This window comes from Salvelinus sp. IW2-2015, linkage group LG4p, assembly GCF_002910315.2.
Source record: "Salvelinus sp. IW2-2015 linkage group LG4p, ASM291031v2, whole genome shotgun sequence".
NCBI classification, from domain to species: Eukaryota; Metazoa; Chordata; class Actinopteri; order Salmoniformes; family Salmonidae; genus Salvelinus; species Salvelinus sp. IW2-2015.
In genome coordinates this window covers 8,251,813-8,262,755 of record NC_036841.1, presented here as the reverse complement: position 1 = coordinate 8,262,755, position 10,943 = coordinate 8,251,813, and the positions used below count along the sequence as shown (strand labels likewise).

Sequence of the window (10,943 nt, the reverse complement as noted above, 5' to 3'; positions counted from 1 at the left end):
ACTACACATCTAAATAGAAAATGTTGCTTTAATAAATAAATTCATAATAATTACATTCCGCCAAAAAAGGTAGTCTGGACAAAAGTTTCATTGCTTGACTGGTTGCTATGCAACAACCACAGGCTATCTAGCAAGCTTACATTAAATGTATGCAAAAACAATGCATTAGAGAGACTTCTAGAGTGACTAACACATTCAAATTATTTATTAATGTTGATCTGAATGTTGCCATTTATTGTGCACAAATGAATTCTTTTCTCCATGTTATCATTTGTTGTTGGCTTGCCCATGCCATGTTGTCGTTTGTTGTTGACTTGCCCATGCCATGTTGTCGTTTGTTGTTGGCTTGCCCATGCCATGGTTGTTGTTTGTTGTTGACTTGCCCATGCCATGTTGTCGTTTGTTGTTGGCTTGCCCATGCCATGTTGTTGTTTGTTGGTTGGCTTGCCCTGCCTGTTGTCATTTTGTTGTTGACTCCCATGCCCATGTTGTCGTTTGGTTGTTGGCTTGCCCATGCCATGTTGTTGTTTTGTTGTTGGCTTGCCCATGCATGTTGTTGTTTGTTGTTGGCTTGCCATGCCAGTTGTTGTTGTTGTTGTTGACTTGCCCATGCCATGTTGTCGTTTGTTGTTGGCTTGCCCATGCCATGTTGTTGTTTTGTTGTTGGCTTGCCCATGCATGTTGTTGTTTGTTGTTGGCTTGCCCATGCCATGTTGTTGTTTGTTGTTGACTCTTGCCCATGCCATGTTGTCGTTTGTTTTTGGCTTGCCCATGCCATGTTGTTGTTTGTTGTTGGCTTGCCCATCCATGTTGTTGTTTTGTTGTTGGCTTGCCCATGCCATTGTTTGTTGTTTGTTGTGTTGCGTTGTCCATTGCTGTTGTTGTTTTGTTGTTGGCTTGCCCATTGCCATGTTGTTGTTTGTTGTTGGGCATGTTCTGCTTCGTTGTTGTTTGGTTGTTGACTTGCCCATGCCATGTTGTCGTTTGTTGTTGACTTGCCCATGCCATGTTGTCGTTTGTTGTTGGCTTGCCCATGCCATGTTGATGTTTGTTGTTGGCTTGCCCATGCCATGTTGTCGTTTGTTGGTTCCACGCTGCTGGAAATGCATGCCGTTCTTTTAGCTCGGGGAGCTGCTGCTGTGTTGTCAGAGAACAGTGCTCCACCGCTTCCAGATTTGGCCTCTAGTAACTTTGAAGAGAGGTTTTGAATCTGTGTCCTGTGACAGACAGTATTTCTCGCCTCTAGTCAAGCATTCGACAGTTTCTGGATCATGGCAGTGGTTTGTGTAAATCTGGGACAGGCCAGCTATTTTGCAGGACTTAACCTTAGGCAACATTGTTGCGAGTGTGGTCACTCCCATCGGCTCTTCTGAAACATATAAGAACAAATAAAGTTAACTAATAGTTTGGCCTACAACACTACTGGTTATATTGTCAGGGTACATTAGAATGATTTAACTAGATAACTAACAGTTACATACCATATGTAACGTTATCCATTCACTGGTGGGCAGCTTTGTCGCGCCCCTCTTTCCTCAACTTTTTAATTACGCCGACAGACACTTTGTTGCTCGTTGTGAATTCAGTGTCCTTCTGTATTCTCCATGTCAGACTGAGAGGGGGGTCGTTGATATGTCGGTACAAACCAGCTCGCATATTCTAATCCCATATTGCTAATCCCATATTCTTTGCCATTCATGTTTCTCACTGATCAATAAAAGTCCCGTAGAATGGTGTTCAGCTCCGTTTTTGTTGTATTCCCAAACTCACAATTTGTCCCTTTTTCTGCACACCAGTCAGTGAAGCAGGTACGTGCCCACCTTGTTTGTTTTACAATGTTATTTTCTTTTTGGTTTCTCTCAAGTTCATCTAAACGCTTCTTTTCTACATCGACATGTCAAACTATTGTTGATGTAGCCATTTTATCGAGGTGAAAAGGCGCATTGATATCAAGGTGAAAAGCCTGAACGCAGGCCTCCCGGGTGGTGCAGTGGGCTAGGGCACTGCATCGCATCGCAGCGCTAGCTGCGCCACGAGAGACTCTGGGTTCGAGCCCAGGCTCTGTCGCAGCCGGCCGCGACCGGGAAGGTCCGTGGGGCGACGCACAATTGGCCTAGCGTCGTCCGGGTTAGGGAGGGTTTGGCCGGTAGGGATATCCTTGTCTCATCGCGCACCAGCGACTCCTGTGGCGGGCCGGGCGCGGTGCGCGCTAACCAAGGTCGCCAGGTGCACGGTGTTTCCTCCGGCACATTGGTGCGGCTGGCTTCCGGGTTGGAGGCGCGCTGTGTTTAGAAGCAGTGCGGCTTGGTTGGGTTGTGTTTCGGAGGACGCATGGCTTTCGACCTTCGTCTCTCCTGAGCCCGTACGGGAGTTGTAGCGATGAGACAAGATAGTAATTACTAGCAATTGGGATACCACGAAAATTGGGGAGAAAAGGGGGTACAATTTATTTAAAAAAATATATAATAATAAATGTATACATTCCATACACACGGCTAAATTATGTTTTAGCCAATCAGCATCCAGTACCCAAACTACCCGGTTGATAATGACAACCAAATGCATATGATAACATTTGTGAAAGTTACTCGGTCAGTGTTTTTGGGTAACGACAGTGGTCAGGACCTGTCGTCGGAAGTGTTCTCAAAATACCCAGCTGCCCCGATGCTCAGTGAGACAAAATTAATGTGGGAGACTGCCTAGCTCTCTCCAACAATAGGCGTGGATTACGCGGCATGATGTAGTGGGTCTGTGACTGTTATTTCAGGGAAGCCAGAACACTTGAATCAGCAAATTCCACAGTGACTGAATGAGGTGGATGTGTTGGAGATAGGCTGTGGTCGTGAGCCTCTTTGACTGCATCATCAGTTGGGGATTTAGACTGAAAAGCACAGCAGTTTGCGCCTCGTCATGTTTATCTTTGTCATTCTAAAAATGAGTTAAGTTAAAGTGATTTTACATTTTTAGATATGACTGCTTTCAAGGTAGGGAAACAAATATCTAAATGTGTAAAATTACTGAACTATCCCTTTAAGATTACTGAACTATCCCTTTAATATGACTGAACTATCCCTTTAAGATAGTGGTCATAGGAGTATGTGTTATTACAGTTAAAGATCCAACAACTTCCACACATGTCAACTTTTTGGTAAATCTAAGAAAGGTTGCAGGCCTACATACAGTAGCTAGCCAGCAAACACATCACTACCACACAACATTGTTCAATGTTGACTCAAAGTTGCGGGCCTCAACATGCCATTGCTACTTTGTAACAACCATTGGACAACGTTTGTGTTGCGCTGCATGAAAATTGGTAATTGGTTGCTACCGCTCCCTACTGTATGTAATTCCCAGAAAGGGAGAGTGGGAATCATCTGACTAGTTGCCTCCACATCACTGACATTAAACACACGTGACGAGAACACAAAGAACACAATATTCACGTGTTATTTATTTGTGCACAGATGAATGTATACATAGTATACAAATGCAGCTGATGAAAGAACAAGTATTTTGCTGTACATAATGCAAAAGAAAATGAAATAGCTACAATTCCAAAGAGTACAGGAACCATCTTTTAGATGGAAGATGTGGTTCCTCCGAACCAAGACAAAATAAACAACAGAATGGCATCATGGGAGTGATGCTAGGAAAGTACCTTTTCATTGACAGTGGGTCTCAATGGAATGTAGAGCAAAACAAAGGCCTTTTGTCACATTCCTATGCATTGTAATAAAACTATTATTATTACATAATAATGTCATACAGGCTTTATTAGAAAAGTCAATAGAGAGGACAAAGTTTCAGAAATTGCATTGCTGATGATGTGACATGGTCTTGTAAAGTTCCTATGATAATTTACCAGCATTGCATTGAAATAGCTGAACTGAACACACTGTATTTACTTGAAACTCAAATTCTCAAATGACTATCATGCAAAAGGGGACACGGAAAATATCAGCATCCACTCTACTGCAAGAGGTAAGAAAGCTATGCTATGTCAAGTTCACGTAGTGAATCTGAGATTTGTCTCTTGCAGTACAAAGTCTTTCCTCATATTCAGTATCCTCATCTCTTTGGCAAAACATGAATACAATCTTTTCACAAGCTTTGTGAAATTTGCACTGTTCAAGACACAACATTAAGAGGTAAATGATGCATTGCACAATACAAGTACATTGTTTTTTTAAACAAATCATTAGTTATATAGTACATACAGTGCGTTTGATTCTCTATGTCTATATTTACATATATTGTTTCTTTCTCTTCAAATATTGAATTGTTTGTCCAAATTTGCACTGCTTTATTGCATCACTGGATTGATTAAAATCCGATTCATAATTGCTTTTATAATTGCATTTGCTGATAATCTTTTCAAGTGTATAGGATATTCCATTAACAATATTTAATTGTCATATGAGAAATATTACTATCAACTGTTTAATCATGGAAACTGATAAAGGTATATTGTAGGGTTTTAACAAGACTTTAGCAAATTGTTCAGATTACAATTGTAATTTAATTATACATTTTTTAAATGATATTTAATTTATGTCAATGTACCTAATAGAGTAACAATTAACAATATTAATAAAATTCCATTGTAAATACAAAAATCTCATTTGAAACTAGTGCATGGACCAAACAGGTCTTATATTTTGCAGGTACAGTACTGCATTTCACATTTCATTAAGATTATTACTGGAAAAATGGGGATGGTGAATCACAGATAAAAGATGTTCACTGTTTCAGATGTCAATAAATCAAGATAGCAAACATACTGCTCCATAATCAAGTTGCTGATTTGAAGTTGATTGAGTCTCTGGTGTCAAATACAGCAAGTCTATAGACCTCCTGTATATAGACTGTACCTAGACCAGTGCTGTGTGTTCATGTGTGTTTTACTCTTTGTCTCACTAGAGGTAGAATGGCTGTGGCTGTGTCCAAAATCGTTCTTGCCTACTGCCCACTAAAATAATAAACGATGTATTAACCTTACTACATACTATTTAGAACACACTGTTTGTTAAAAATATTTGCAGTAAGCAACATATATCAACATACTAGGCTCATCCATACTGAGAGGGTATCATCTAATGGGTAGGCGGGTTGTTCCCTGCCTTTCGTTCATTTTGGTACAGCCCTTCCCCTTTTCTGATTATCAGCTGTTGTCAAACTCACGTGGATCTAATAAACACGATAATCTTCCTCAATAGTGTACAGCAAATTCATATTAGATTTAAAGCCAAAAGAAGTCCTGGCATTAAAAACACTCAATATTAGACATTTCCCATACAATAAACCATTATATTTTTTGCATACTCAAAAACCCTACTACTTAGGACACAAGTACGAGTATTCGGGCACTGCCAGTAACTCCAACCGAACTGAAATGGTCCCACAGTTTGTACCTCTACCACTTTCTGTCCCTTAGCTGTTTCAAATACCATTTTGTCATCACAACAATGCCATGCACTACGGGAGTTTGTCAGAACCCAATAGGACAGCGAATGGGTTTTCTTTTCAAGAGCATCACTGGAACAACACAAAGAATCAGCAGACATAGAACTTCTCTAACACGACTGCACTGTGCAGAAATCTAGTTCCTGTGGCTTCTTCATGCCAGAACAGTGCTCTCTGGGTAGGTGCATGCCAGTCTGAGTGGTGCAATGCAGCGGCCGCCGCTTGAAGCCCCTCCCACATGTCTTGGAGCACAAAGACCACTGGCCTATGTCCCACATGGGACAGGGGTCCCCACATACCCTGGTGGCAGCCGGCCTCTGTAAGCTGTCACAGTCCGTGGCTGTTTTGCCCTCTGGGTCCGTACACTGAACCAGTCTACTCTGGAGCCCGTTCCCACAGGTCACGGTGCACTCTTCCCATGCCCCCGTCGACCACATGTTTGGGGGYATGGACTTGTGCGATGACTCCTTCAGCTTCACCTTGTTGTGGTCCATCAGGACGCTGTTCTGCGAGTGGCTCCTCTCCATTTTCTTCAGGATGTTCTCCTCCTTGTGGTGCTCCCGGGCCAGGTAGAATGAATAGCGGATCCGGGGAGGGGTCATCTTCCCCACCGAGAGGACCTCCACAGTCAGGGCTTCCTGGAGAGGCCTGGTGGCCTGGAGGATCTCCACAGCACTAGTGGTGCCACTGTAGCGCAGCAGGCTGCCCTTCACAATGATGTCCCGCTCCACCGCTGACACCACGTAGTTCCCGTTCAAAAGGTATTTGCCGTGTCGGTTCTTCACCGCTAGGTAGTTGTCGTCGTTAACCAAGCCTCTGTAGCCACGCTGCCGGATGTCGATGTTGGACGCTCCCACAGGCAACATCACCACAAAGTTGTAGCCATGCCTGAAAAAATGACGGTGACAAAGTATGGTGACATAAAGTATGGTGACATAAAGTATGGTACAAAAAAGTAGCAGATTCTTGCATGCACTGAGAACAGCATACTGTGTGCTGGTCACTTACATGGGTTTGGTGAACAATCCGGACACTTTCTTGCAGCTTTGGTTGTCCCCTCCACACACACCACACTTGTCATACCTCTTATTGGAGCTGAGCTTGCCGTCGCAGCCCGCCTTGATACATTTCCCTTGGACACACACTGCAGAGGTGTCGGGAGAACAGGGTGTTCCATCAACAACCTGTAGGTGTGAATAGGGAAATATGTTAGTGAGAGGGAAAGGAAGCGAGAGAAAGTGTGTGTGTGTGAGTGTGTGTGAGTGTGAGCTTGACACTAACTTTTCCTTCGGAAAAGTAGGACAGATTTTTTACTTGTCCGAAAGCTCAAGTCACTTGGTCTGTAACACAATGCGCCAAAAAGGTAACTGGAAATAGTGTTGTATGACGCAAGGAACCACTTTACAAAATGAAATGTATTATTATCATTGTTATGCCTATTAGCATACAGACAATCAGACAAAAAATGTAGGCTACCCTCTGCCTATTGGCTTCTTTGCAGATTCAAGACTGTCTCAAAATACAACATTGCCCCTTTAAAGGCCCAATGCAGCCATTTTATATCAATATCAAATCATTTCTGTGTAACAATTAAGGACCTTACTGTAAAAGATTTMCATTAAAATGGGCAAAAGCTGCTTTTTAGCAATAAACAATATTTCAAGCAAGAATTTTGCTAGGACTATCTGGGAGTAGTCTGAATGGGGAGGGGAAAACTGAAAACTAGCTGTTATTGGCAGAGAGGTTTGGAACTCTTTTTGTTATTGTTCTATTAACCAGTGAATCGCATGGTGATGTCACCATGGAAAGCCGATACTCCCGCCAAAGCAAACCTGCTGATTAGAAGGTCCTGTGTAGAGTGTATTTTCAACCAGCAACTATCAGGAAATAATACTGATCATTTTTTTCACACTTTTACAGTGTTAGTTTCATCAGCAGTTGTACAATATGATATAAAACAGAAAAAACTGAATTTGGACTGCACTGGGCCTTTAAGTCTCTCCTTGAGGATGATTGCAACACTATGCCTACATTTACAACCAAATACGTTTTATGTCTTTATAAAATAATTTCCTCATTCAATGAATCAGGTGGCAAATGGCTAAATTAGGCTACTTCAAAGCAAGGTAACTAGCTAAGACATGTTTATCTATAACCTAAGGCAAAATATTCAGGTTTCAGGGGATATCTATTGACTGCATGGGAGATATTTGTTAATTCTAAGAATATATTTTAAAGTTGTCAGAATGACATGGCCTATGTTGAATAGAGGGGAACCCCAGCTTTCCAATGGTGTCAGATACATTTTTTCAGCTCCCAATACTCAGCGCTGTAGAGACGGTTTTACAACCGGAGTATGAAGCGTTGGTTTATTTAGGCACCCATTCATCAACTGAATGTCGGCCATTTGCAGTGTGCCAGTGGAAAGTTTTTAGGGACATCGGACTAGACAAAGACATAATACATGCTAATAGCTAAATAGTTAACTATCAACATAACTAGCCAGGCTACACGATATGTGGTGTATTGGCTATCTAGTTAGACTACAGGCTATCATTATTTTATAGGCTAGGGTCTCTCACTGGCACACATTCTTATTTTTTATTTAACCTTTATTTAACTAGGCAAGTCAGTTAAGAACAAATTCTTATTTACAATGACAGCCTACCCCGGCCAAACCCTAACCCAGACGACGCTGGGCCAATTGTGCATCGCCCATAGTGGGACTCCCAATGCATGGCCGAGTTGTGACACAGCCTCTAGCAATGAGATGCAGTGGCTTAGAGAAGACCATCTGCGCCACTATGACGGTTTTGGTGGGACCGACCACGGAGTAGCAGGTGGATCGCGCACACGTCATGTGGGTTGGATGCCTTTTCCAGGACTAGTCATTCGTTGACAAGTGAGAATTCTTGTTGCTGACCTACAAAAAATATGTTATAGGACTTGAAATACCACGAAATTAGTAAGGAATATCAATAGTGCACTCTGTGCTTTTGTTTCTTTAATCTCAAACCCTTGCAAGACCAGAATTATTTGAAAAACGCCTGTCCTGTTCAATGCATAGCAAACTCGATGGCCGTGGCTCTGCAGAGAATTGGGAGGAACAACAAACTTTGCATCAGAGGAGAGTGATGCAATTCTGATCAATTCTGATTGGAGTATTGTTAGATATGTGTAATTGTTAGAGAGATTCCATTCCTAAGGAGAGACCCAAAATGATCAGACACTTTCTATCCAAGTTGCAAGTGTATCTTGGAGAGCATCTAAAGACAGAGACAGCAAACAAATAAGCCAGGTCTAAAGTATCAGAGTGCTTCAAAGGGAAAGAGAGTCTGGTATGGTATTTGGGATGATAAAGCTTTTTAGGTGCTTGGTTGGTTGGTTGGTTGGTTTGGTTGGTTGGTTTGTTGGTTGGTTGGGTTGTGTAAATAGCTCTGCCGAGATCGCACCGCTGAAAATAAACAACACCCCGTCTCATGCCTGCTTTCTCTTCTCTTCAACTTAAATTCAGGATTCAATATCAAAGGGCTTTTAATTGGGCTTATGGGAAGCATTGTTTACTTTGCTAAAGGCAAGTGAAAATAGATAATAAGCAAGTAGTGAATAATGCAATCAAAAAACGAATATATTATGTGACGTGAGGTAAAGTGTGGATGAGGTGTAGTCAGTTTCAAAGGAATTGCACATATTTAAATTTGGTCCCTATTAATTGTGAACAGTGTTAACATTATGTGCAAATAGTTAAAATAGTACAGAGGGAATATAATTGAAAGAAAATTAATGGGCTTGTATATTACAGAATGGTGGTGTTTGTTTCTTAACAGAGGTCCGTTGTCCGCTCCTTTGTGGCAGCAGGGTCACAAATTTTACTTCGCTTGAATGGCACACTGTGGTTAGAATCTTGATGGCAACTGTGGTATTTCACTCCAATATACAGTGGGGAGAACACGTAATTTGATACACTGCCTCGATGTTTGAAAGGTTTTTCCTACTAAAAGCATGTAGAGTCTGTAATTTTTATTCATGAGGTCAAAGCTTCAACTGTGAGAGGACGAATCTCTATAAACATGGGAAAAGGATCAAGAACTCCATTTATGATTGTTTTAAAGGGTAATTAAATTGCAATTTTATGCGTGAACATATGAGTATTTGATCCTATCCAAGCCAAGTAGAATCCGGGCTCTCACAGACCTGGTTAGTTTTTTCTTTTAGGAAAGCCCTCGCTGTTCTCACACTAGTATGATCTGTATTTGGCACCTGTTTGAACTTGTTAACTTGTATCAAAAGACACCTGTACAACGACAGTTGCAATAAAACAGACTCGCCAACGTGCTCCACAATGGCCAAGACCAGAGAGTTGTGTAAGGACATTCCAGGGATAAAATTGTAGACCTGCCACAAGGGCTGGGGAGGGCTACAGGACAAAGGAAAGCAGCTTGGTGAGAAGGCGCAACAACTGTTGGCTCAATTATTGAAATATGGAAGAGTTTCAAGATGACGGTTCACTCCGTCGGTCTGGGGCCCATGCAAGATTCACGTCGGGGGCATCATCAAGATCATAAGGAAGGTTGAGGGATCAGCCCAGAACTAAAAACGGCAGGTTTACTCTGGTCAATGTGCCTGAAGAGAGCTGGGACCGGCCCACAGTGCTCAAGAAAATTAGTAACATCCCTAGCTGTCATGATGGATTGATTCCTGCAGCGGCCAAGATCGGCGAAGGTCTCCCCTGCTCAGCAGGCGCATATGTCGCAGGCGCTCGTGCTGAAGTTTTGCCAATGACATCTGGATAGATGTCCAGAGGAGGATGGGAAGAGGTCATGTGGTCGTTGATGAGTGGAACGAATAGAGCTTTTGGTCTAAACTTCTGCACTTCGCCGGTGGTTTGGAGGAGAGAAGAAGGGTTGGAGTAAACCCCAGAACACCCCGCTCGCAACCGTAGAAGCAAATGGAGGTGGAACATAATTCTTTGGGGAATGGCCTTTTCTGGCAAAGCGGGACAGCCGACGCAGAACCGTATTGAGGGGGAGGATGGATGGGGCCATTATCGGATGATCTTTGGCTCCAAAAACCTCCTTCCTCGTAAGGAGCATTGCAGTGGGTTGTCTTGGATTCCAGGTGACAACGACCCGAATCCCAGGCCAAGGCAACTAGGAGTGCTCCGTAAGAAAGCGATCTCAGAGGTCCTGGAGTGGCGTGCCAGGTCTCCAGAACTGAACCGCAATAGAAAATCTTTGGGGAGCTGAACGTACCGATTGTCACAGCGACAGTCGTCTCGGCCCGAAACCTGAAGGATCTGGAGAAGGTATGTTGGAGGAGTGGGGGGGCCCAAGATATCGCCTGCTGCAAGTGTGTGCAGAACGCTCCTGGTCCAATATCTACATGGAAACGTATGAGTCCTTTGTAACTTGCAGAACAAAGGTTTCTGTACCAATATTAAGTGTCTTGGCTTTTTTCTGATGGTATCAAATACTTTATGT

General features: G+C 42.7%; 1 protein-coding gene across 1 annotated transcript in view; it reads right to left on the bottom strand.

The window, feature by feature from the left end:
* Positions 1-3,433: 3,433 nt before the first annotated feature.
* LOC111959848 (A disintegrin and metalloproteinase with thrombospondin motifs 15) overlaps positions 3,434-10,943 on the bottom strand; it is a 24,532-nt gene continuing 17,022 nt past the window's right edge. The window contains exons 7-8 of the mRNA XM_023981670.2: positions 6,472-6,647; positions 3,434-6,351 (exon numbers count right to left, since the gene is read on the bottom strand). Coding sequence (XP_023837438.1) covers positions 5,574-6,351; positions 6,472-6,647 — 954 coding nt within the window. The 3' untranslated portion in view covers positions 3,434-5,573. The remainder of the gene's footprint in view (positions 6,352-6,471; positions 6,648-10,943) is intronic.